General features: G+C 44.1%; 1 protein-coding gene across 3 annotated transcripts in view; it reads left to right on the forward strand.

Annotated features, from left to right (window-relative positions):
• EVA1A (eva-1 homolog A, regulator of programmed cell death) overlaps positions 1–25,503 on the forward strand; it is a 203,926-nt gene extending 178,423 nt beyond the window's left edge. For 2 of the 3 annotated variants that reach the window (XM_064706873.1, XM_064706875.1), the window contains 3 exons: positions 12,972–13,136; positions 16,888–17,076; positions 24,160–25,503. In XM_064706873.1, coding sequence (XP_064562943.1) covers positions 12,972–13,136; positions 16,888–17,076; positions 24,160–24,530 — 725 coding nt within the window. In that variant the 3' untranslated portion in view covers positions 24,531–25,503. The remainder of the gene's footprint in view (positions 1–12,971; positions 13,137–16,887; positions 17,077–24,159) is intronic. The other variant, XM_064706874.1, reaches the window with a different exon arrangement.
• Positions 25,504–27,881: the final 2,378 nt, after the last annotated feature.

Genomic DNA, 27,881 nt, shown 5'->3' on the forward strand with positions numbered 1-27,881 from the left:
GTACGAGCTGCATGAGGCTTGGTGCAAGACCCTGCAGTGCAAACTGCTGTGATTCCCCTTGGAAGAGCCTGGGAAACAAGTGAGAGATCAGAGTTACTGCTCATATGTCCCATTAGAAGCCTGAGTTTGAATAATGTCCCAGCGATTTCACTCCTTTTATCATCCTGTTGTAGGGAGACCAGCCTGAAGATGGATTTCGATTTCCAGCTCTGTGAAACTTGTCTGCAAACTGTTACTTGGGTGCCTCCAGAGTTTGGGTTGCTGTTGGGAAATAGGCAGGCAGTTCCTTTCACCAGCTGCTGTACAAGCACAAAGATGCCATTTCCTCTCCATACAGTGTTTGTAATTAGTGTGCCACTTTCACAATAAGCCCCACTCTCAACTTTATTTGTCTTAGACTTTCCATTACCTGGAACACAATTGGAAGTGAGTTATTTGCTCAGGGGTGAAAAAAAAATAGCTTTGATGCAAGATTTTTTTTTAAAAATACAGATTTTTAAGATAGGTTCTTTATTTTATCACAGAGAAAAGTCTGAATCAACTCAAAGGTGGAAAGCTCAGACCAGCCAGAATAGTGATCCAGTTCTCACCCTCTACTGTAACATTGATTTTAATGGAATGGTAGAGGTCTAAAGAAGGCAGTGATACAACAGACTTGTAGAGTGGACTTGCTGCAGTTCTTGCTGAACTAGGAGAAAGTTAGGAAGGAGGTTTACCTCAGTGTAAATGAGATTAATCTCCTGTCTTATTCCACTGAAACAGCCAATGCTTTGATCCTCGTTCAATTATTTGTTGTATTCCCCCTGTGCCCAGGAGTTATGGGCATGAATCACAGCCTTCTCCTGCCAAGCTGAGGTCAGTTTTAATACTATAATATTTGATACATCTCATATCAGCAGTCTGCATCTGGCAGTCAACAAGTTAACAACTATTTTTCTCCTCTAGCTTCTATGATCCCGTGCAGTTATTAGAGTTAAGGTAATTAAGGTGGATTACTTCAGATTTTAGGTAATGTGGATGGTTATTGGAAATGCAATTAATAACATCTTGTCACTATAACCCAAGCAGGTTGTGAGGTAGATTTTATCCTGTGCAGCTGCATTGATAGGGATTAATTTTCCTTTGGCAGCTCCAATTTGTGAGCTGAGCCAATCCTACAGCATGTATCCTTACAGAGATGGACAGTGGCTCCTGTGGTATGAGGAGGGGTCATCCCAGCATGGGACAGAGGTACTTTGAAGGACTGTATTTATGAGTTTCTCTGCTGTTTACAGGGTCTCATAAACCATCCCTGTCTATCCCCCCACACAGGAAATTTGTTTGTTAAAGGTTTACTTGTTCAAAAGGTGCTCACAGCCTCTTTGTGCTGGATTAATCCTTTTATCTGATGATAAGATATCAGGGTTGGTGGGCTCAAGATATCCAGTGGAGGGAGCAAATACTGCAGTACAGAGCATTACATTCCACTTGAAGTGGCACCTTAAGCTGAGTGCATGCCAGATAAAGGCTCTGCCCTCGGTTCCAGTTGCTAGCAGCAAAGGTATGTGTTAAAGTCATGTTTTTTCAAAGAGTCCCAAAAAGGAAGCCTAAAAATAGAGGTCCTACAGTATGGAGTTCCTTGGCTGAGTTAGCAACCTGCATTTCCTTTGGAATATGTGATAAGAAGCACTTTCAAACACGTGGCAGGATAAGATGTGTCTCCATTTACATGTTTTAACTGATTGAATTCAGTAATTTTGGAAGGGGAGCAATGCCAGTGGATGGGCCTTGCTACCCAAACAGGCAGAAACTGGGCAGTGCTTAGCAAAGGCCACCAGCAGAGGAGCATTGCTGACCTTCCCAGAATGATCCGTGGGGCTTAGCTGCAGTGGCAACCTGGTAAATCAAGTATTGCAAGTAGTCAGGGTCTTCAGAGACCTGCCAGCCTGCTAGAGGGGTCTCAAGGGAGCCCCAGGCAGTCCTGGAATAATTTCTGTATTAATAGGTGGGTAGGATTTGATTCAGGATTCTTTACCTCTGTTAACTTTGGAATAAATGAGAGAAGCTTTTTGCCCAGCAATGTTCTATACCTGAATGTATATCCATACATAATGTGCAAGCTTGCAGCTCTGTCTTGCCAAGCTTTAGGTGCACGTAAACTGAGGGATTAGTTAGCCAGTCTGTATAACTGATGGAGGGACAAATTAACCCCCTCCCATTCCAGTAAAATACCTTCAATTACGTGGTGTGAATCCAGGTATCATTTGAGATATTCATATAAATGAATCTTAATAACATGTGTGGAGAGTGGGAAAGAACAGACTGGTGTGCAAGAAATGTCCCTGCTGAACATTTCATGAAGCCTAATAGAAACAAACACTTAACTTTAAAAAACCTTGTGTTCTCTTAAAAAAAAAAAAATCAACCCACTATTAAGTACTGGAAAGCTGCCACCAGAACCCAGTACTGAGTATTCCCACAGTTTCTTCCCAGTGCTCCCAGACTGCAGCTGCAGGGCAAGTTGCATAAGAATGTGGGGTAGGTGCTCAGGAACATCCTCACTGGGCTGTAACAAAACCCTGGCATTGTTTTCCATGGTGTGTATTTGCTTTTATGTGGGGTCAGGAAAGTGACTGTAATTTGCTGTTTTACAAAACTGGCAGTTACTCACAGTAGCAATTGTAGTAAGATTTGGGCTTGCAGTCCTTACTGCTCCCTTGGGCTATGCATGGAAGCAAGATGATGCATGCTACGTGTTTTTCTACCAGAAAAATAAATAAAATAAAATACATAAACCACGCAAAGAACTTTTCACAGTCTCCAAGCCAGATTATTTAAAGCTGATGCTGTGTGTTAGAGAGGTTCTGCCTGTAAATGTACTTTGAAAAAACAGGGGAGGCTTGATACTCATAATTAAAAAACATCTATAGGGTTTTTCCTCAAACTTTCCACTGTGCTCAGGAAATCTCAGCCCCAAAGGAGGATGTCTCAGAGGTTATAACCATGTGAATGGAAGGATTTATATTGAAAACAGTTTTGCCACTTTGTTCACAGATCCTTGGATTTCAAGTTTGTTAGTGTAGCCTGGTTTCTATAAGCCAAGTGCTGAACCACTTAGGAGCCAGTGATCCCCACACTGAATTTTGGGTCTCAAACCAAGCTGTGCTTTCTTACAGTAAATACTGACCTGCATTCATCTGTGTATAATTGAAGGGCATTTAGTCCTGTAGCTGCCTTACACAGTTTTATTCACTCCTAATCTTTATTCCAATGCAATTGATAACCTTTCCCTGTGCAGGGTTTCCAGTTTAGGCATTTCATGGGACCCTGGGAATTGCCACACTAAGTCAAACATGTGACCAGAAGAAGTCACTGCCTTTAATGGCAGAGGTTACCAGCTGCTTTCTGATGACATTCCTCAGCTCCTGCTATCAAGACACTGCTATCTTTTTGGGAAAAACTTCTAGCCCTTTGCCTAGTTCTCTGCTGTTTGATTGCAGAGAGGAAAAGCTGATGAACTGATAAAGAACTAGCACACACTTTTGGATAAGTAGCACTTGGATAGAAAGAAAATATTTTTATACACATCATAGTTTTGCTGCTGTAATTACCAACACTTTAATTATGCAAGCAGAGCAGATGGAAGAATCTCCAGGCTGTACCTGCCAGCAGACTCTGAGACAAAACATGGGGGAACTTCCAGAGATGTGATGGTTGTGGTTTCTCTTTGAATTAGGTTTCTTTTCTGGATTGCTCTTCTGGTGTCTCAGAGGTCATCAGTGGTCAGTGGACATTGGGTGGGTGGCATTGCTTCAGAGCCAGGCACAGAAAATTCCCTAAATATCAATCTTGGTCAGTAGCCTTGGAGGAGAAATTATATTCCTAACTCTTGGAATATAATGATTGGATCATACCAGGCTAATTGTTGACTCAGATGCTGAAGGATGAGGCTTCTTATTCTTTATTAAAATATTTGGGCAGTGCAATGCAGCTGATGTTATTTTCCCTGGTACCTTCCTTTCCTGCCTGGGTTCTGCTTCCTGGCTGCTCCTCTCCTGTGCTTGATGGAGGCTGGCATAGCTTCCTGTCAGCTCTAGAGGATTTCAGGACCTCTGGCCCTTTACTCCATCCCTTTCTCCCTACTTTATCTTGGATATCCTTGCCCTGGCTCTCATTTAAGTGACTCACAGTGATACATAATGCTCACCCAAACACTGCTTTTGGGTACACAGTCATGAAGATCACCAAGGGCCACTTTCCCTGACAGTTTTTGTGTACACCTTTCACTGAGATTTAAGGGAGTGCCTTTTGGCCCAGGTTTTACAGAATTGGTTGCTGTGACTCATCTGATTCCAGATAATTTGCAGGGCTGGAACCACTTGGGTATGGGCTGGCATCCTGAGCACAGAGACTCTCCCTTTCTGGTGAGCAATTCCTCGCATGAGCAATGCCCTGACTCTGGATCAGCCACACTTGAACACACAATACTCACTGCTCTGTCAGTGCTCTCCTGGGAGCCACATATTGTGCCACACATTTCCTGAAAAATAGATAAGCAGCACAAAAGAATTTCTGCCAAGCCCTATAGCCTAAATGTCAAAACAGTTCTGTATTATAAGAGGAATCCCAGTACTCTGGGTTGGAAGGGACCCTCAAGGATCACCAAGTCCAGCTCTTAAGTGAATGGCAGGCATTTTTAGCACCAGGCTCTGACCAACTCAGTTAAAGTCTTGCAATGTTAAATGTTTGACTAAAATGAGTGAAGATGATGAAAAGAAGTAGGAGTGTGTCCAAGTCCAAAAACTGGTGTGACTCTGATCCAAAGTGGAGTGGATATATTCAGAGCACTGCATAAAATTCCAGTTTGTAATAAGTCTCTCTGAAGAAACCAACAAACAATATTCTATAAATGCCTAAGAAAGCCAGGGCTGGTTTGCAAAGTACCAATGAAAGTATGTGACAAATGCAGCCCAAAGAGGGGAAATAGGGAAGACTGGCAGAATGAGCCTGACTTCCTTATCAATCTGATTCTTCTGGGCCTGGTGGAGAGGAGATGCAGCCGTACTACCAGCAAAGGTGCCATGGTGGGATGTAGCTGAGCATGCTGGAATTTGGACAAGAATCAGCTTGAGTCTCATCCTCCTCAAGATGCGTTATCTTGTGAAAATGCAGAACTCTCCTGATGTTGGGAGCAGGCAGAAATTTACCAGATGAAAGTAACTCTCTATATCTGCAGGTATCTCTTACAAGGCTTTCTTCCTTTTGATCCATTTTTCTTTCCAAATAGAACGTGTAGGGAGCAGACTGGCGCATGCGATACTTTCCCCTGTGCCCTTTGGAGACCAAAAGCCACATCAAGCAGGAGATTTATGAGTTGCTGGCAATAGATGCTTCATATTCTGTTATTACATTTCAGATGATGAAAGAAGAACAACTGACTTTCATGGCTGTGAAAGCACTAGGAAAACTGCCTGTGGACAGATCGAGCACATGCATCACTGGATAGAAATTAAGGTGTTTTATAGCTTCAAGTTCAGATTTGGAAAGTTCAAGATAGCAGAAAAATATCTGAGTAAAAGATGTGAGGCAGTTCATAAGATTTCAACTCAGATACACTCAGAAGAATAAATCCAAAGGTAACATTATGATTCATTAACTATCCCTAATTAGGCTCCTAAATTTAAGTAGACAGAATCTTCCCTGGAGGCTTTCAAAGGCACCCACCTTTCACTGTTGATGATACAAGGAGCTCAGGAACATAGCTTATTTAAGGAGGACTTCTGCCTCAGGTACCTACAGGGCATGGGTTGAGTTCCCAGATTAGGTGAATTGGATTTCTAATAAGGTTATTGCATTTCTGGGAGGCAGAAGTCAGAGGAGTCAGAGAAAAGGGTAATCTGTTGCCCTGTGCAGGAGGAGGAGAGCCTGGGAGGGAATGGTGCTCCTGTTTGACTCTTCCCCGTGGAGTCTCAGTTGGATGTGCACCGTTTCCTAAATCTCCTTCATCTCCCAAAGCCTCTCACATCACTGGGCCTTTCACCTGTGAGAGATTTCACTGGGAGCAGTGGTGAGACTGAGCTAATTTGTGTTCCACAGGCTTTGTTCCTGGACTGCAATTGCCCCCACTTTGGAAATTGCTTCTCTGATTGCAGCTGCATGAGGAAAGGATAAGCATGTCCTTTTCTGTGGAGGGCAAATAAGAGAAAGGGTTGTCTGTATTATATTTATATTCTTATTGCACAATACTTCTCTAGCAGGCTGCTGCCAGGAGATATAGTAAAAGGCAAAAGCATCTGGGCTGTCTTAAGAGGAGTCTTGGCAGAGTGATCTGAAAGTTTTTATGGGTTGTGTTAGACATCCCAGCTTAGATGTGTTAGACATACCACTTCCCACCACTCCCAAGTCACCAGCAGAACAGAGAGATTCCTGCTTTGGGCAGAGTCTGGAGGGAGGGCCCTGGTGCAGGCTGCGGGCTCAGGGAGGTGTAGGTGGCTTTGGCTGTGACAGAGCTCGTTTCCCAGACAGTCTCCTTGCTTTCTGCATGGTGCTTGGAAGTGGCCTTACTATAATTGGCATGAGTCACTTCCTTGTTATTGGTGGTTTGGAACACCATGCATGAAAAACATGGCTGCAGCAGGCTGAGGAACTCCCTCTTGCTCTTGGGCTTTGCATTCAGTTTCAGGATTGCAGCTCATATCCATGCTGGGTGAAAAAATGTTTTTTTCAAAATAACTGAAGGAGATGGAAGCTGAGGTTTGGATGACTTGCATTTGTTAAGTCTCTGGTCTGGTGTTTAGGTTTTTTTTAATGATAGTGAACGTTTTTCTTGGCAGTTTGTTGATCAAATCCCAACTTTCAGATTTATGATCTGTTGCAGAAAGTCCCTTCATGTCTCATGTTGCCTCCTGGGACAATTTACACTTCCTGTTTAAATGGTATTGTATCTTCACTCTGAATAAAATATAGGATGGTATGACATGCCTTTGCAGCCTAGGTACAGAGGTGATGTCAAGGGTGCTCAGCCTTTTCCAAGGCTCATGGAGACATTTGAGAGCCGCAGGATCTGATGATCTCCTATCAGGTGATTGTACTCTTATCTGACCAAAAATCCAGGATGTCTGGTGGCAGGGCAGGACTTGAAGGTAGGCTTTGGATGTCTGACACAACACATGTGATCATGAGAAGAGGCAAAACCTCTTTCCATGTGAGGCCCTGAGCTAGATGAAGCATGGATAGCTGGAAAAGGTTTCAACTTGTTCCTTGGCCATGTCTGAGACCCTTGGGATAAAGCCAAGGGGGTAGGCTGTGCCTCAATTTATTTTTGTTAATCAAATTATTGTTTTCCCACCCCCGTGTTTCCAGCTACACAGTGGTGTTACTGTTGTCACCAGGCACAGTCTTCTCTTGTATGGGATTTTTCCTTCTTGCTCTCTGACTGTTCTGTGATACTTTATGATCTGGCACAGCCAAAATCTATTATTTTAATAGGTATTGTTGACTGACTGCTTAGTGAATTTAGGTTTTACTGCACAAAACCCACTGTTAGTTCTGCAGTTTGAGAGAGCCATGTACATGTGTACTAAGGAATTGCTTTCTTATAACAACTTGGAATGATGAATGATCCTATTTCAGGCTGAATTCTGTGAATTCTTAAGTATCAAAAAAGAATACTTCTGAGATGCTACCTCTAAAAACATGCAGTAGTTTATATTGGGTGTTTACTCACAGGAGTATTTTATTATTATTATTATTTTAAAAATATGTTCAGCACCAACAGTTCCTGGCCCCAACGTGCCCAGATAAAAGGTTTGGTTGTAATTTTCTTTGGTGAGGGAGTAATGTTTTTGTTCAAACTGCACTCTGCTTCAAGCATGCTCAGGAGAGTTTGCTGAAGATCCTGCAGATTTGCTTTAATCATGCTGAGCTTTGGGAGCAAATGCACAGGAGAATATAGAGCAGAGGACTGGAAAATGACAAGCCCCTTGTCTGTGTGTTTTAAACACTGAGCTTTCATTGATCCCCTCCAACTGACTGATGTGCATATGCAGTGAAGATGGAGGTCAAGGGATAATTGCTTCCTGGGAGTGGAAGTCTTTAAGCCTGTTTAGGACAGAGCAAGCATCAGAAAACACCAAAAGATCAAATTAGCAAAAAGGGGGAATGGTTTGAGTGCAAGGCTGAGCTTGTTTCCTTTCTTTGGCACAGACTCCTTCTGTGAGATTGGACAAATAATTTTGATATTTAAACACTTTCAAAACTCTGTCCCTGAGCCAATTCCCCATCCATAAAATATGGGGCTACAGCATCAACTGTTTGGATTAGGGGAATAATGTATGTGTTTAAATTGAAACACTCAGCAACGCTGGAAAATAATTACACAGAAAGAGCAGTATTCCTCTGAAAATAATATATTGTGGCAACTGGTTGAACCCCCAGGAGTGGAGTGTTTAAAACTAGAGAGATCAACATAGGAAACACAGCAAATTATCTCATTATGGTGTTTTCATACCTGAAGAGGGACTGCAAGAAACCTGAGGAGGAACATGGACATGTAATGACAGGCCAAGGAGGAATGGCTTTAAACTGAAAAAGAATAGGTTTAGACTGGGTATTAGGAAGAAATTCTTGACTGTGAGGGTGGTAAGGCACTGGCACAGGTTGCCTAGAGTTGCTGTGGCTGCCCCATCCCTGGAAGTGTCCAAGGCCAGGTTGGACGAGGCTTGGAACAACCTGGTCTTGGTGAAGGTGTCCCTGGCCAGGAGAGGGGACTTGGAACAAGATGGTCTTTAAGGTCCCTCCCAACCCAAACCAGTCTGAGATTCTCCGCCCTTAATGAGCAGTGAGGAGGTATTGACTGGCCTTTTCCATCTCTTAGCCCTGCAATTCAGAACGTTGCTGCTTGTAGACACAGTAACTTTTTCTGTTCATTAGCCCTGGCTTTTCTGGCCACACAAGAAACTGCTTGTGTGAAAATTCCAGCAGAAGGCGTCTCCACTGAGTACAAATAAGGATACTGTCAGCAGCACCAGCATGTGCCTTTTCACACTGTCCTGCTGGCTGCTCCTGCCGACTCTGATGGATCTGCTCTGCCCATGAGAGCACACTCTGTCTTTGATTTTCCTTCACCCCTGTTTCTGCAGCGTGGGGAGGCTGCCAGGCAGCAGAGGAGAGGTTTTATTGTGAGATGGGTGCCATTAATTCATTGCAAATGGGTAATGCAGCTCTCCGGTTGGGAACTGGTATAAATTATTGCTAGCATGATGTTGATTCAGACAGATGAGCAGTGGGAGCTGGGATTGCTTTTAAAGCAGACACAGAGGGATTATGTAAAGACTTGAAAGCCTGTAATGGAAGAGGAATGAACCTGCTGATCCAAAAGAATTGCAGATTTATAACCTAGAACAAACTTCTGCAGGTACATTCATGGTGTGTCACAGAGATGGTGACACTTTGTCTCCAGATCAAATCCTGGCTGGCATGGAATCTATGTGGTGATGTTTGAGTTGAACTCCAGGGTGAGTGGCTGAGAAGGGCTTGCCATCTAAAAAGTTACAGCTCTGCCTGTGCTTCTCAGATGCACAGCCCAAGCTGCTGTAGAATTTTATCATTTGGATAAATACCCACATTTCAATGCTGACTGCTACCCCCTGAGAGACTGAATGTCCCTAGAGGTCCCCAGAGCAACTCATCTCTTCTCTTGCAGATGATCCAAGCTCATTTCTCATGTGCATTTTTAAGTGCAGGGTTCCTGACTATGAGGTGTGTGAACACTTTTATTGAAGCTGTTTCTTCCCCTCTTGATCCATCACTCATTCTGCTGACTGAGTTGCTTTAACTTCTCTGCTCAATTGCATGGAGCAGGACAAGTGCCAACCCTTCCCTGCCAGGATATCTGTGCCTAATACTGAGATAAGACTAAAATCCTTGGTACTTCTTTTCTGGTGGTTTTAATAATAAATAACTTTCCTTGACACTTTGCTTCAACTCATGCCATGCTTAGTGTCAGATGCACTCCTCTCCGGAGAATTTAAGGAGGGCATTTCGAAGGAACCAGATGTTTAATCTTTCTTGTGGAGTTGGCTGCCACACAGGAGCTAACTGGAAATTGTGAGGTATTTTACACTTGAGAAATGCTTTCCATTTCCCAGTCTTTCTAAATCAAAAGAAAGCTGTGTATTGGCTGAGCATCATATAAACTAGAAAAAGAGCAGGCTTGCTGCGTGCCATCTCTCTGTGTACTCTTTGCAAAGATGGGCCTTTCCTGGCAAAGTGTACTCAAGATGTTTATGGAGTCCACAGAGAAAAATGATCCCTTGAAGTGGAAAAGTCCAAGTTTGTGTGCTGTAGACATCCTGTGCTGCTCTAAGTTGCTTCCAGTGTTTTAAAGGTATCTAGTTGCTGATGTGAAGAAAAGCACCTCTTGGAATTTTTGGAAGTACCAAAGTGTGTGCTAGTCACAGGTGTTAAGCACGTGCCTGCTTTTGGGAATCTCACAGCCACCTCTGTTTTAAGGCACCAAATGACTACCTGATAGTGTTCTTATTTCCTCAGCCACTCCAAAGAGGCAACAGCACAGCCCTACTCCATAAGGTGCTGTGACAATAATATTCTCTATCAATGCTTCTCCTTGAATACTTCTCCATCTCTACTCTTCCTTGGGATACTCTTGCTGACAGATTTAGCAATGGTTTGCTTTACCTGACTCCTCCTCTGGTCCTGTAGGTAGCATTCAGGTGGTGGTGGCACAGATGCCAAGATGGAAAAGCTATATGTCAGTTCTCTGGGCATGCTTAGGAACACACAGAGATCATGGTGTTTCTTTCCCCTGCTTCAATCAAATATTTAAGTGTTGGGTAGTGTCAATTTTTCTATGAAAGATGCAGGTTCATCCAGCCTATCTTGTGCCCTGGAGATGGTCATGAATGCTGAGAGATAAAGGAGATATTTATGAAGAAGAGTAAGTCTGAAACATGAAAGCTTTTTGCTTCATTTTCTTCACTGGATGCCTATCAACAGGTTACTGGGATGCAGTTTGGGTGAAAAGTTTATAAAGGAAAATGTCCTGTGTCTTTTAAATACTTATCAGGTCCTGAGTCTGAGATACAGCAGTAGGACTCTTTATTTTTGGAGGGTGCTGAGCACTATGCGCTCTGTGTCCTTTTGGGTGCCTCAAATTCAGCACCCAGAACTGCAGTTCTCCCTGGCTGTGGTTTGCAGGATAATCTCTGTTCTACCCACCCCCTCTCCAGACTCTGATATTTCCCTGGCACAGGTATCCCCCTCATTCCTGTCTGGTTCCTACCAGGGAATGTGTTTTTTTGCTGCCTTCCAACTGTTGCCAATTCAGATTTCACTAGAAACCTCTGTGCCAGCTCTTTGATATTCAGAAGCTGAGGGGTTTTCTGTCTGTTTCCTGACCTAGCATGACTCTTCTAATAATGCAAGACCTTCAGTGCTGATGTCCTGGCAGCCTAATACAGGAGGTCAGTCTGTAAATCTAGTTACAATTTTCCTTGCCTCAGCAAAGACAGTAAGTCAAACATAATGTAAACAAAGAGGTTGGATCACTTCACCCACCAGTAATGTGGTGGGTGATGCAGGCAAATTTAATGGATGCGATTAAATCTCCTATTCCAGTCTGGCAGCTGATTAGCTGCAGGGGGCAGGCAGGAATTTCCTTTCTGATCCAGAGCTGCCTTCTTTCCAAGTTCTCCTTCAAGCTTCTGCCAAGCATCTCAAAGTGCTTTGCATTTTTAATTGCGCTTCTTCACGCCCCTGTGAGGGTGGAGATGAGAGATAGCATGATCCCAAGTGGAGCCCCGGGGAAACTGAGGCACTGGGAGGGGGCAGCCTGCTTGGAATGAGAGAGGAAGGTGGTGTTAGACTTGGAGAAAAGGGACATGGGCATCCCAGAGATCTTCTCTTGAAGCTCATGTGGGTCTACTGAACTTGTGCCTAGTGCTCAACAGTCTGTGTCTTAAGCACCCTGAAGTCTTGGTTGTCTGCTAGGCATTAATGTATAGTCATTGACAGGAAAAATAAATCTTTCTCCTGTGGAAATTTTAATTTAGTTTTGTCTTTCATCACTCAATTCCTCTACTTTCTGAAGAGAATGACCTGTATACATATTTCTTCTCTTTGTATGGAGAAGCACTTTGCTCTGAAATAGCCTCAGGTGTTGGCTGTGGCTGAGGAAGAGAACTGGTTCAGCTCCATAGATGACTCCATTCTTTGTCCCTACAGGAGAAATTTGTGAATTCTCTGTGTGGATTCACCTTCAGTGGGTGTACACTGAGGTAGCTACACCAGCTTTGATTTCTTTACCTCGTTGTACAGCTGAAGAACCGGCCTTGAAAGGAGGAGAAAACACTCCTGTTATTAGGGCATGCTTTGGTCCAAAGAAGAGACCAGAGATGTCCAAAAAACCTGTCAAGTATTAACCCATCATTCCACCTGCATATTGCCAAAACAGAGAGCAGTATGGGTTAGCTGAGTCTTCACGTTCCTTGGGACGGTGGGAATGGAGAATGAGCCTTTCCCATCTTACAGCCTACAACTCAATGGAGCTACATCTCCCATTGTCATAGGGCATCCCGTCTGGCCTGCTGTCATGGTAGGAGCAGAGAGCTCTAACTGGAGTGGTCTGAAGCCTAGAACTGAGGCCAAAGCCTGGCTTACTAACTTCTGTTTCAGTTTCTGAGATGAGTGTCTAAATAGAACATCTGAATCTGATCCTTAGCCTAGTATCAAGGCTTAATTGTAAATAAACAGTATCTTAATCACTTTATGGTTTCCAGCATTCTCTCATTGAATGTCTCTGTGCTGGCATTTGGAGAGCATTCATCATAGTAGAAAATGAGTGTCTGTTTGGGCTGCACGTGATATAATTATCAGCTGTCAGCTGAGCCCGTAGCATGACGTGACAATTCTCATTCTGACCAGCTGAAATAACTCACTCTAACAACTGTGCTCTTCTTGCTCCTCTCTTTCAGTTCCCAAGAAGCTTCTGCATGAAACTCAGTCAGAACCAACCAATCAACAAGGGCATCAGAAGCCACATTTTCCACTGCAGCCAAGAGTGTTTGACCCCAATGTTATAGGGGACGGCGTGTTCCTTTTGGATGTCTCTCCTTCCAACATAGAGCCAGCTCTCCCAGGTAGCTGTGACCATTATGGTGTTGGCCCAAACCTAATGGTGTTGTGGTAACTGTTCCTTTCCATCTCCTCTTTTCCGGATTTCTGTATTGCTCCTAAATCCCATCCATGTCACAGTCAGAAAGGGCTGTGACAGCTTCAAGATGTGACCAGCAATGGGCTAAAGTGAAACTGTGAAACTGCTCAAGGAACACCGGGTTTCTTGGGGTAGCAGTCATGGCCATGCCTGTCCAAACTCATCACAGAAATACTTTCCAGACCTGTCTAGTGGCAAAGGAAAAAAAAAAAAAACAACAGGGCAGAGACAGTAGATCTGCCTCATGGGACAGAGAAGTTTTCAACTGAACTTTGAAATATAGTGCTGTTTGCATGAAATGCAAAGTGAAAAGATATGAATGAAGTCAGATCTTAGCCATCTCTAGGGATAGGTGAGTAGGAGGAAGGGTGGTGTATGAATAAAGGAAAAGCACAGGTGAGCACGTGTTGGATTCCTCTGTGGTTTTGTGCTGTTTCCCAACATGCAGGAGATGGTTTATGACACTACTGAAAATCCCAGTCTGTGCTCCCAGAGATTCAGCTTGAGGGTGGGTATGGGCAGAGCTTGTCTCTGTCTACACTTCTGGCAAAGTTAATCCACAACTTGGATAGCCAATTCACAAATAAACAAGAACTGGCCATAACAGGTTTGTCAATTTGGAAGCCTTACTGAAAAGCTGTCAAGGAAAAGAGTTTTAAGTTAGCTCCAAATAAATATTGTGATCCTGGAGATTCTTTTAAGCAAGGAAAAATATCCTGAACTCATTGCCACTCATCTAAACATTTTAACTTGTACAAATGACACCTTTTGTTTAGTTTTCACATAGTTCATTCATTCACTTTCAAAATATGCACCACTTCTCAAACAAAAATGTTGTTTTGAAATTAAAGCCCAGAAGAAGTTTGTTATTTTTGTTTCAAAAATAACAAAATACTTGGAAATTTCTGTAATCTCCCTTCCTGTTTTATTTCTTTTGTTAAAACTATTTGCTAACATCAGCCTGGTATCATGAATAACCTCTCCTGTGCTTATACTGTGGTGTTGGGCAAATTTACTGCTGCCTGAAAGAATTTTGTTCAGCTTTGGTGTAAACTCACAGAGAAACCATTCAAGTGACTGGCAACAGCTAAGACAGGGTGGTGAGGAGAAAACCAGTAGTAGTGAGCTGATTAGACATTGAAAAGTCTCCAAAGCCAGCAGGGAGGAAAGGGAATATCTTTTAGTATGATCCTTAAAGGAATGGCAGACCAGGGAACCCCACAGTGTAGTAACACATGGCCCTTGAGAAATTGTGTGTGTTTGTTTTTTCCTTCCTGCATAAGTCCAGTCATTTTCTGCATTCTGTGTCTGTGCTTGTACAGTCCTGCCAATGATAAAACCAGTTCTGTGGTTTTGTGCTGCTCTTTGCTGGAGTTTAGTGTATGCAGACCACTATTAATTTAAAAGTATGTTTGATTGCATCTGTTCATTTGAAAATTTAGAAGTGAAAAAAAAAAAGGGGGGGATTCTTCTTACACCTCACATCTTGAGAGGAGTTATCCCTTACTCTGCCTCCTGAAGACATTGTTGAGGCACATGGTTTACAAGGGCTGCTCCACACTCAACAGAGTGGTGTCCCTCTGACATAGGAAATATGTATGAGATTATTTCCTGGTGGTGCTCTTCATTTTCCTCAATTTTGAAGGGATCTTACATTAACTAGCTCAGAGCCAGACCTCAGTCAGAGACATCTCGGGCAGGATTCAGTTACCCCCATACAAACGTGTCCTTTGTGATCACCTGAGGTCTTCACCTGGCTTCTAGAAGGGTGGGCATTTCCCCTCCATCCCTTCTCATATCTGTCAACTCTGCACAGATGTCCTCCTTACCCTAGAGTGTCTTAGACGTTTGTGTATGAGCAAATACATTGAGCTTCAAGTGTCTGCTGTGAGGAGAGCTGAATGACTCTCTGCTATCCATCAACTAATAGCAGGATTCTCTTGCCTTAGTTTAGATCCATGGTGCTACTTGAGATGCTCTGAAATATCCAAGTTTTAGGTTCAGTTTTTGGAAGTTAAATATTTACCATGGATCTCTGGATTTCCTTGGAACAGCAGTAGGGAAAAATTAGAATACTTGTACAGGCAGATTTAGCAGACAGGGAGGATAAAGGAGATATTAGAGGGCATGTTAATGTGAATTTAAAAAAATTCTTAACTAAAAAATATTGTGAAATGTTGCTATTGATTTCCTGCCAAATGTGCCCTTAGACCTTCTGTGTCCATTTTGCCCAAGGGGTCTGCAGTAACCTCTATTCTCCTAAAGCAAGAGGCTCTTGGAATATCTTACTCTTTGAGATATGACACCCAAGCACTCATGTTTAAACATTTTGCTTGGAGTCCAGTCATTACATAGTGGTAACCTTGAACATGTGGCTTTCCCAAGGCCATGCAGCTATTCAGTGGCAGAGGTACAGCTGTGCCCACATTCCTTGGGGCTGATCCCTCACAGTGACACCTGGACATCCATCCCCGCTGGTTCTCCTCCAGGCAGATTAGGAGTTGGCATCACTGCACACACATTCCTGCCCTCAGTCCCTCTCCATCCAGTATTACCTGTTCTCTTTGACTCCCCTCACTTTCTGTTGCTGCTTCCTTGGGCTGAGCTGCTTCCTGGCACCCACAGCAGGAAGCTGAAAGTGATGTCTCGTGCTGCTGGGTTTGCAGGGAAAGGAGATGGATCAAGCAGCCAAGGAACAGAGACCATCTCACATCACACCACTCCTGACAGAATGCCTTTGCTTGCATGGCACTGGTGGCATCATTGGAGATGGAGCTGGCAGTGTCCTGAATTTAATACCTGCAGATAAGCAGAAGCCAGGTGCAAGTCTGTGATTTTACAGAGTGGTGCTTGCTTTTGGCCAGACACCCAGAGAAGGGAGCTTGGAAATCTATAATAGCTACAGTTAAAAACTCACATGGGTGATGGAGCTGGATCCTGTGCACTGACTTTTTCCTGTGTTGAAAGCAATTACTGTTCTGTGAGTAGTGGGGGCATCTGCCTGCAGATCAAGGTGTGGGGAGCCCTCAACAGTGAGCTGATAAAGTCTGAAAGGGTTTCTTTGAGCCTCCTGGAATGAATTGCCTCCTTAGCTCTAGTCCTCAACAAATAAAATCAAATCATTAACCCATGTTCACTCACCTCTCCAGAGGGGAAATGGTGTCTGGGTGAAACACAATACGAGCAGGCTTCTGAGGGAAGTCATAAACTCAGGTCTGCCCTTCCCCACGAAGGTTGGAGAGAAAGCACGTCTGTTTGCCAGCTGTGGATGGATCACTACAGCCCCACACCAGCAGAGGGTTGTGGGCTCTGCCTGTGTTTTCCAGTCGTCCTTACAAGCTTAGCTGAACCCACTGTTGATAAAGGCTCCTTTGATTTACATAAGAGAAAAGAAACCTGATTATATATTTGCTGTAACATAGGTGGGTGTGTTTAAGTGGTGACATGAAAGAGCAGGAGATGGGGGAGAGATGATGATGCCTGGATGCAGAGGAGGTATGTGCTCAGCTGAAGCTGCTTGAGAAGGTTTTGTTACCCCCCAAAAAGGGACAAACTTGGGCAGCTCCCTGTTGAGCAGCTCCAGATTTCTGAACACAGATGCTGACCTGGGGATAAGGCGAGGTAGGGCTGGGTCACGTTCCACATTCCTCATTCCTCATTCCCTTTCTGTGTCAAAGCAGAGAAGAAGAAGGGGAGGTCAGCCACTTTCTACCCTGTAGACAACACTCCCCTCCTGCTCCCTGTGGATGAGACAGAACCGCCGGGGCTCAGCAGCAGCAGCAGCAGCAGCAGCATGGAGCCCGTGGGTGTCGGCACGGAGATGGCCCTGCTCAGCAACATCCTGGCAGCCTATGCCTTCATCACAGGTACTGTTTGTCTGGTGTCTCACACCTCCCTGGGCTCCTGAAAGCTTTTTGTGGACCCTCCTTTCACAGTCACCTGGGGCTAAATCTGCCTCTCTGAACTGTTTGTGTATTTCATTCTTCTCTCAGCGAATTCTCCCTTGGAAGGCCTGATGGGGCAGCTCTAGCAGGCAGAGTATAACTGAGTTTATTGTGCACTGCTTTCCACTGGCTCTGCTCTCATCTGCAGTTAAACACAATGTAATCTTACATGTGGTATTATTCCTAATGCTTCATTTTCCTGGAGATCAAAGCCTGGCTCATTAGGGAGGCAAGTTTGTTGTCCTGTAATTTGGAAAATAAGCAGCACTCAAATCTTTACACTGCTTAAGAGAATTTGGCTTATCTTCAGTAGAAGTGTGAAGATGAAGTAACTTGAGAGTCTACTTAATTGTATATTTAAATCTACTTTAGAGTAAGATTTCCTTGGATCACAGTTTATCTTTCACCCACGTGTATCTTTCAAGTAACGGGGGAGCAGTCTTCTAAAAAAATTCACATTAAAAGGTGAATGAAAAGTGACAGAACCAGGGGGAATGCCTTTAAACTGCAAGAGAGTGGGTTTAATTAGACATTAGGAAGAAATTCTTTACTGTGAGGATGGTGAGACACTGGCATAGATGGCCCAGAGAGGTTGTGGCTGCCCCATATCTGGAAGTGTTCAAGGCCATATTAACTAGAACTCCAGTATTTGCGAGCTACTTTTTCATATCTGCCAGCTAATTCAGTCTTGCTAATTCATTAAACAGTGTGCATTCTTGCTGCCGTGCTGTTGCTCTTGCTGAGATGCCCCCATGCTGCTAATCCAAGTATTTGGATTTGAAGCAGCTAACTTGGGCTTTGCACTTTGGAACCACTGAGTAGATTAGTGAGAGTGTTTCTGCATATTATTTAGTGAAGGATTTTTCTAAAAGGACCATGAAGGGTTATACAAATTTCTGCGCTTCTACACATCCAGTGCTGTCATCAGGATGCATTTTTTCATGACAGCCCTCAGAGTCAGGCAGATTAAATGTAATTAGTAGTGTTCTTCACAGAATATAGCTGGGTAGGATAGATTTGTTTTCTTGCATGGGTGTCTCCAAGGAAAAGTTAAACAAACAAGCTTTAAAGGAGTCTTTTGTCTGTCTGACTTTTTCCCCCTTACCTACAGCTACCAGTTTTAACATGAGAATACCTACCTTCCCATCCCTACTATAAAACAAAATGCTGTTAATATTGTGTTCCCCATGTGAACAGTAATGGGCAGAGAAAGCTGTAGGATTAATGGTCCAGGATATTTGGGACTGTGATTCAGGGCTGCTGACAATGATCCATGGACTTTGCTTCCACTGAACACAGCAAAGCTCTTTGACTCTGTGTTGGTTTTGGGGCACAAAGTGTTGATTCATCCCTGTCACAAGGTGTCAGCCTTGGCAGGAGCCTCTAGATTTTACTGCAGCACAAACAACTTTAACTGTCCTGTTGCTGTGGGATTTGTCTGCCCTGTCTTCACGTGGTTTCCTTGTGTGGTGTTCACATCCACTGGATGTCAAATAGGTAAACTCAGACCTCAAAACTTTGCTTTCACATGCTGAGTTCAGGACTTATGTTTTCCAATGTATCATGGAACCATAGAATGTTTGAGGTTGGAAGAGCCCTTAAAGATCAGCTGGTTCCCATGTTCCTCACCATGGCTGTTAGATGGGTTTCAGTCTCAGTGACATATATGTCCAGTTTGTTATTTATTATAAAAATATTTGATGACTGACCCGTGGATTGAAGCAGCAGATGTCCTAAACCATCTTTATCTGCTGCATGTAATTTAGCCTCTGCTTTTTGTGGAAATGACGGATTTGTCATGATTTATTTTGTTATATGTGAGTATGAGATGTTTTAGCTTATGATTTCTGTGTCACAGGGCACAAATATAATTTACATAAAACTAGAGCACTGCCAACCCATCTCTCTTCATAGTGCATATTTTGAACAGCAGAGCAGTTGGATTTTTTTTTTTTTTTTTGTGCTTGCCTCCTGAGTTTGGGGCCCTGAAGGCAGCTCAAGCCACAGGTGATGCGCATAGAGGATCCATTATAGTGGTTCAGAAAAGTCAAGGTATTGAGCAGCCAGGGAGGGCTGGTTCTGGGTCACACATCTTCCCACTGCTCCTGACCACAGCTCTGGTGCCAAAGAGAAACAGCAGTGCAAGAGCTGCTCTGTTCCATGACACTTAAAACGTCTGTCAGGTGCTCTCTGCAGACTGAAAGTGCTGCATTCAGGGCTTTCCTGTGCTCATGAACTGTCTCAGAATAGGAGTTTGTACAAGAAAATTGTAAATAGGCAGGGCCAGTATAAAAAAAGTGGTTTTTCTCTTGGGGCAGAGTCTGGTGGATACTCTCAGATCCACTGCAGGGAAATGAAGCTGTGGGTTTTTTGCTCTTTCATGGGTAAAGTGCAGGCTTGAAAGGATGATCCTCTCTACTGCCTTTCCTCTCTCCTGGCAGTGGGGTGTTTTTTAGCCTGGGGAGAGTATCCACAAAGAATGGAATCCCTTCTGTGCTTAATGGTGTTCACATTTTGTGCACAAAATGGCAGTTTTGGGTGGGCAGCTGCAGGTGAAGAATGTGCAGACTCAGTCACTCACACATGCAGAGTCTTGCAGTGCACAGAGAAGTGCCAGTATTAGCAAAAGGCTCTGTGCTCATTTCCACCATCTTTTGGACTGATAGTCCCATATAAGAGCTGGGAATCTTCCTATGGACAGCTGAACAGTAAAAATCACAGCAGGAAGCAAAAGTGTCCTGATTTGCAGCTATCATGGTTAGATATCAGAGCCAGTTAGGTGTCAGTCTCATCCCAGATTCCAGAACCTATTTCTTCAGAAACAGGGAAAAAGTGTGAATAATGTCAATGAGGAATGAAATTAGTAGCTGATCCAACAGATTAATATTATTTAAAGTTTAGTCTTGCAAAAGACTCAGAGACACTCTTTATTAGAAAGCTGATTTTCTTTATAAAATTAGGTTTTTAATTAGAGGCTATCTCTACCTACAAACCTCAGACTTGTAGTTTGTTGTGGACGTGTTTCTGAGTGTTTGGAAAGTCTTCACCAGTCTCAGTGACAGCTGGAACTGTCCTTGCAGTCACAGACTATCAAGACCAGAAATGTCCCTCATGGTTATATAGATATTAAACATTCAAAATGTATCAGAGCTCTTCCAGTGCCTCCTTTTGGACAGGAGACTTATCCAATTTTTGTCACTGCATTTAGGATGAAGTAGTTGGAGGGAGACCTCCACAAATTCCTGTTTTATTCTTCTTTCACAAGCAAAGCTTTGCTGCCAAGTTATTAACGAGGGGCTTCCAAAATACAGCCCAGGGGAGACCATTCCAAATTTTAGACTGTTTGGCCTGAGCCTTGTTAATAAGGGGCTCCTGGAGAGCTTCCTCTGTTCTATCAGGGGATTTCAGCAGCCTGTGGGGCTGACTGCAAATTCCCTGGAAGATACTGCTCCTACTGTTTGTCTGGCCATGCTTAGTGCTGAACCTTTTACTGGGGGCCCTCTGAAATTTTCCTCCCCACTGAGGTTTCGGAATGCATGGAGCCATTACAGGAAGCCAGCAGCGTTAATGCCTAGATTGTTTTTTATTTATTGAAACAATTTATTATAATAGCAATAACAGCCTTGGCCTGGGGCATTTCCTGGGGAATTAATGGCAGTCTGGGCTGATGCTCCCAGCAGATTGTTAGCCCTCAGGAAACAAGCTCTGTAATTGCTGCTGGTTTGGTTGGAAAAATAAAATAAAATGTGTTTTTAATTTTTTTGTCCAGTTTGAGTGCCTAGAGAATCGTGGTTTTTGTGTAGAGGGTTATGTAGAGCCTATATTTTTTGTCTGCATGGACTAATTTTAGGCTCGAATCAATGACATTTTTATCAATCCTTCCAATCCAGAGAGAGAAATACAAGGAAGGAGAAAGGTAGCCTCAGCCAAAGAGATTGGCAGAAACTGAGTTCTGCTGGAAGCTGGGAGCTGTCATCTACAGCATTGGAAGAAAAAGCTTCAGTGGTCAAAATCTATGTTTTAATAAGTGTAAACACACATAAGCACGCAAGAATATATATCAAAATTGTGCTAACTCCTGATACTCATGCCAATACACATTTAAAGAACTTTTTTCCAAGTATGAGTGTTTTGAGAAGCTTCCGGGTTGATGTGATGAATCTGGGCCACCTTCAAGGTTTTGGAAGGTGCTGAGCATCCATTTGCTGAAGAAGGTGCCTGGTTTTGGTCTTTACAAGTAGAACATGCAGTGGGTTAGGCTCTCAAAATCACCAATCAGCCATCAAACCCCCAAATCTAGGCTGTTGCTGACTTGGCTACTTGAAGTGAGAGAAAGCAGAGCCTGTGGTTTTTAGCTTAAGTTGCTCTTTCTGCTGTGAAGAAAAAAAAAAGAGATGCTGCTGTGCAAGTGAATTGTATGCACGATAAATGTCAAGACTGCAGCTGAACACAGGGTTACATCTCTGTGAGAAAGTCCAGACCTTGTCTCAGATGGTGACAGAGTAGCTGTAGGAGCTCATAAATGCCACTGGAGCCCAAAAATTCAATTACAGCTCTTGCACTGCATGAAGGGCTGTATGGACGAGCACAGGCAGGGGAAGAAAAATGGTTGCTTAAGGAGCAATGGAGGTAAAATTGCTCATGAACTGGATATAGTAGCATGGAAAAAGGAGTGTGGAGGAGAAAGGAAAGGCAAGACAAGGGCAAAATTGGGGGCAGAGAATCCACATGTATCTGTGTCTCAGGCTCCAGTCTATGTTTTTTTAATGAGTTGCTCTAAAGGAGCGAGCAGTGGAACTAATGCAACCAAATCAAGCCCATGTGTGTGCAGGACTGGTGCTCAGAGAAGTGCTCATGGCATCCTCTCAGCCAGGCAGAGCCAAGGCCGTCTGCAGCCAGTGCCTTCCAGGACAAACACCCCAGTTGTGCTCATTTGCTCATACTCCCATGATCCAGGTGGCCCCAGAGCCCTTCTTAGGGCTACCTGCAAGAGAAGCTGGGTGATTACTGTCCTCAGTTAAACTGCACGTGGCGGTAAAAATATTATCAGGTAGGGACTCTGCTTTTACTGTTTACACAGGACTGGATGGACAGCAGCAGCCTCTGCTTTTTCCGCCTACTGCACAAAGGAGGCTGCAGTTTTAATTTGGGTCCTGACCCTTGCATTCAGAGTAGCCATTGCCTCCAATGGAGGCAGGATTTCACTCAGCCAGGCTGGTGCAGGGGCCATTGGCACATTCTCCATGAGCATCCTTTTTACCTTTGGAATTTTGCTGTCTTACTTTTGTCATAATATCTTAGTTTAAAGCCTGTGGCTTTGGTCTTACTTGACCTTCCAACTACTGCTGCATTTTGTAGAATGTTTGGTTCAAAGATACCTTACAGACCATCTGCAGACCTAAAGGCCATCAGTTCTAACCCCCTGTCATGGGCCCACTGGCACATTCAGTTCAGTGTCCTGTTTGTTCTTTGCATTACAGCCGAGTTTGCAGGAGGCTGGTCCGCCCTTTTCTTTTTTTTTTGACTTATCTGCTGCACTTTCCTTATCTTTCTTTGTCCTGTCTTCAGCCTGATTTCCCCCATGTCATCCACATCAACCACTCTTGGATCAGTTTAATGATTTATTAGCCAATTTTCAGACTATCTTGACATCTTCTTCCACTTTGGCTCATCAGTCACCTCTGAGATTCATTTGGGAGAGAAGTGAAGAGCACAAAGGCATTTAATCTCTGTAACTGCTCCATGAGCACCTCCAGGCCCTGAACTACAGGCTGCTTAGAATAGCACAAGCCAGTGTTTGGGCTCTGACCATGGAGTCAAAGAATAATTTAGGTTGGAAGAGGCCTCTGCAGGTCACCAGGTCCCATCCCCTGCTCAGAGCACAGCTAACTTCTAATTTAGAACCAGTTTTGAAATTAGAGCAGGGTCTTGCCCTGTTGAGTTTTGAACATCTCCAAATAGTTTCCAGTTCACCTTTGACAAACTTTGCTTTGGGAGATTGGCTGGAAAGGGCACTTCTAAAAGCACAGTGCAGGGAAGTGAAGCCTTTTAGCTACAGAGATCTTTTGGGGTCGAATGTCAGGGTCTCAGCTGGCAGAAGCTGTTATGGATCCTTCTCTGGGTTCAAGGGAGTAAAACTCATCTGAGGAACTGACTCCATCCTTGAGCTCAAGACACTCAGCAGACACTGCAGAGTAGAGCTGGCCTTGACACTTCTGCTCAGTTCACCTTTACCCATTTAGTGCACCAATAAACTGGGATGATTCAGCCCAGGGGAATGGCAGTAACAACATTTATCATAATTAGACGTCTAAGTAGTCCCATGAACCAAAAAAAAAGGGAAAAAAAAAAGGAGGTGGTACATAAACAAGATGACCTAGTTTGAAAAGCATTGTGGATCCTTTGGAGTCTTGTTATATCACCTCAGAAATGCGGCTGTGCAGGACTCATCCTGTTGGTGCGCTGACTCCTGTTCTGCCTGTGGAGCACAGGTAGATATTTTGGTGGTCTGGGCAGGGAGCCAGCACTCTTGCCTTAGATAAGCAAATGAAGTCTATGAATAAATAATGTGCATTTTTGCCATGCTGCCAAGCCTCCCATTTCAGCTGGGCCACAGCACAGGGCACATAAAGTTTTGTAATCATCCTTATGCCTGGTGTGCAGGCAGAGGATGCGACAGCAAGATGCACTTACCCTGCAGCTGGCTGTGCAGCAGCCCCGTGGGAACCAGAGTTAGCTCTGTGGGCTGCTCCCTTCCCTTCCAGACAACTCCCAAACACAACTGCAGCAAACCCACATTCTCCATGTGGGCAAATGCCTTGGCAGCAAATCCAGGGCTTAAATTCCTGATTGCCCTGGGGGGAGGAGACAGGAGGGCATGGAAGTAAAAGCAGCCATTGGAAACTCGGCCCCTCTAGAAAATGTTGTGGTGTGTGCACGGAGGGGCCGTGTGTGCTCTGTTCTTTGAAGGGTTCTTTTCCTCCATCATTTCCTTTCTCCCTGCAGAAAACCCCGAGCGGGCTGCGCTGTATTTCGTGTCCGGAGTGTGCATTGGACTGGTGCTGACCCTGCTGGCCCTGGTGCTCCGGGTGTCCTGCCGGACGGACTGCAAGCGCTCCTCCTCCAAAAAACCTCCCCGGGAGCGGGAGAGCGACAGCGACAGCAGCGACAGCGACGACGACTCGGACACCACGTCGGACCTGTCGGCCCGCAGGCACCGCAGGTTCGAGAGGACTTTGAACATGAACGTGTTCACCTCGGCGGAGGAGCTGGAGCGGGCGCAGCGGCTGGAGGAGCGGGAGCGCATCATCCGCGAGATCTGGATGAACGGGCAGCCCGACATTCCCGGCACCAGGAGCCTGAACCGCTACTACTGAGCCATGGGGGCTCCGTGCTCCTGCCCTGCGCCCCGGGGCTGCCCCACACCTCGGGGAGCAGAGGGAGGGGACAGTACAACGCAAGCGTCTCCCATTTTCCCACCAGGTGTGCCACGTGGAGCGGCGTGGATGGACAGCCGTGATGATTCCCCAAATCTCTCCCTGACATATTGGTATCACCCCTCTTCCCGGACGCTTTCTGGTTTCAAAGAAGTGAGTGCCAACTTGCCAACTTCATTTCCGAGCAGCAGGCAGGGAGGAGACAATGGCAGCTCTACCGTGTGGGATGTGGCGTTGGGCACACCATGGTGTGAGTGCTCCTTTCTCGGCTGGACAGCGAGGCTCTCCAGGATCTGGTCTTCATTTAGGATTTTTTGGTTTTCCTTTCCCGAGGACTGTGGAAGAATTGTGAACAAAATGACAACTCTGGAAAGATGATTTGGGGGAGGTGCATCCTGACCGATTGTCTTGTGACTTCAGAAGCCATGAGATTAACCTAATTACAACCCAAGAGCAAATAGGACTTGTTAAGAACTGGGGGATGGGAGGGAGGGGGATTCTTCCATTGTGAAATCATCTCGGTGCTTGGATGTTTGCCATAGTGTGTTCAGTTATTTATGGCTGTCTTTTCATCTTCCTTTTCAATGGGAACATTTAGTTTTTTTACTGACACCTCAGGGATAAAATCCTATTATTTTTTTGAGTCTGCTCTCCCTGCTGGCCCCTGTCAAACACAACCCAACCCATCTCCAACAGTGAAATTCTGGTAATATAGAGATGTGTCAGTCACTAGTGAGAAGTTAAAAACCTCAAAGAGGTTGAAAAAGGTTTTCTTTTTGTTTTAAATATATATATATATATATATATTTGAAGATGCTGCACAGGAATGTGCCTTATTCTGTTTTTTTTTTTGTTTCTGTTGTTGTTGTTAAACTACAGTTTTCCTATGGATAGCAATGCACAATGTTTTATATATTTTATTAAAAAAATAAAATTAAAAAAATTCTGTGTTTACCAGAGGCAAACCAACACAGAAGAAGCCATGTCTAACAACAAAATGGGTAATAAATACTAAATAAACTCTGGTTTGCTTCAATACAATTGAATTTGCATCCTCACTTTTGGCATAGGTGTTGCTTGAGGGAAATCTTTGGAAGAGTGGCACACCTCTGCAAGCAATCAAGGCTGGTGTTTTCTGCATGCAGGGAGCTGGCAGCATCTTTTTTTTCAGTTGCAGCCCATCTACCAACTTGTGTGGTGCATACGGGCAGGAGAGCTGAGCAACGTGTTGGTTACTCAAGGGGTCACATCAACGTGATTTCATGATGCTTTGAGTCTGTCCCCCATGCTCACATCATACCTGGGCCAGAAAGAAATGTTAAATGAACTAAAAAACAAAACGAACACAAAGTGTGGAAGGAAAAGGTGCAATGTTTTAGTGCTTCTTCAGTTGTCGCCTGGAGTTTTCAGTGGGATGTCATCACCCTCTTCACTCCCCAAGCAGCAGTTCACATCACCTCAGCTGAAGAACTTGGTGTTTCTCACATCTGCATGGCTCTGCTGTAGCCTGCATGGCTTTGGGGCCTGCTCCTCTGTCATTTAGGCATGGAAATATTATTTCCAGAATCTTAAGGGTTTGCAAGGAAAATAAAGATCAAAAGCTCTGACTACCCAGAGCTTTTCCTAAGCTTTAAGGAGAGATGGAAATGGGTGGATCTGCCCACAAGATGACTGAGGATGTTATAAGGGATGGTGTGCTGTGCCAAACAGCTGCATGGTGGGACAGACCCCTGGCACTTGGGGCCTTCCTGGCACTCTTTGGGATCACTGGGGCTTTTCCCTTAATGAGAAGAACTGTTTGGGAGTACCCTAAATACTCCTCGTGGCTCTTGCAGGGTGAGAGCAAAGCTGAGCACCTGCAGCTGGTGGCACTGGCACTGTCTGAGGTCAGGCTGGCTGGTCAGAGGTGGCTTCACCTGGGAAGGCAGTTTGAGCACTGTGGAGTGATTCTGGGTCTGGTCCTGTGAAGATTTGAATGGAAAGGCTCAGTGTTGGAATGGAATGTAATTTTTGCATCTAATATGTAGAAATAAAGCAGGAGGCAGGTCCCAAGCCAGGTGCTTTAGCTGGAATGTTGAACACACTCTGCTGAGGTTGTTGAGGAGCAAAGACAGGGCAAGGTCAGTGGGGTCAGTTCTGTTGGCCGTATACTTTCCCCTACAATGACACAGTCCCTCAACACTGGTGATTCAAGGACAGCATGTTTTCAGATTAGAATGCTCTGTCCTGGGATACAGATTGCAAAACTGATTTAAAAAATGTTATAAATGAATGGATTTATGTGTATGATTTTCCCAAATGACTATTTGTTTGACCAGAGGAAAGAACAACTGTGGTAAATCTAAGTATACCTGATATGCAACTGTGGGATTAAAATATCTGCTTCAAATGTAAATCACAGCCGAACTTGAGTTGCAAATGGATGAACAACCCTCCTTTAGCATTACTAGTGCTGCTGTAAATCTTCCAGATGAAGTTTGAAATAAAAAGGAGCAGGGTTGAGCAGACAAACCCATCACAGCCTTGCCCTAGGTAAAAAAATGTAATACAAGTAGTCTCACTACCTTCACTCCATGAGCAATACCTTCACGTACTTTCTAGCTCCTATTTTGTGTCAGGGACTTGCATTTCTAAGAAAACTTTGACTAAAGAAAAACTGCAATCCTTGGAGCTATGGAAAAGACTTTAAGTCATTGGGTAGCTATTTCTCAATTTGTCTCAGAAGTGCTCAGTAGTTTGTCTGAGGAACAAAACAGTCTAAATTCATGGGGTGAGAGTTTGATGGTTTGTCTTTAGTTCCAGCAATGGAGCAAAATCAGTCTCCTGGAGTATGGAAGAGCTGGATTCACTGGGGGTGGGGTCAAATCTGTATTTCTTACCCTGCAAAAGAATATCTTAAGCACACAGAGGTTTGGACTTGTCTGGTTTCCACCTTCTGTGTTGTGCTCAGTGTGCCATGTGAATATTAAAACACTCATAGAGCTAGGGAGCAGAGAAAAATTGCTTTTCTACAAGCCTACTGTGAATCCCTCTTGTAGGAGGCTATGCATAGCTCTGCTCTCTTACTTCCATGCTTAATTAATTTTTTACATTAAAATGAAATATTATTTCCAGAATAACACTCTTCAAATTCACCACGACAGATAAAGGAATTGAAATAATTTTTTTCTGTTTTCTGAATGAAATTCTTAATTTACGTTTTGGGTAAAGAGATGCTGAATTCATTTTCCATGTGGACCTGGTTTTTGTGCCTCAGTTTAACTTTAGAATTTTATAATGGGGATAACAGAG

The sequence above is a fragment of the Zonotrichia leucophrys genome, chromosome 3 (assembly GCF_028769735.1).
Source record: "Zonotrichia leucophrys gambelii isolate GWCS_2022_RI chromosome 3, RI_Zleu_2.0, whole genome shotgun sequence".
NCBI classification, from domain to species: Eukaryota; Metazoa; Chordata; class Aves; order Passeriformes; family Passerellidae; genus Zonotrichia; species Zonotrichia leucophrys.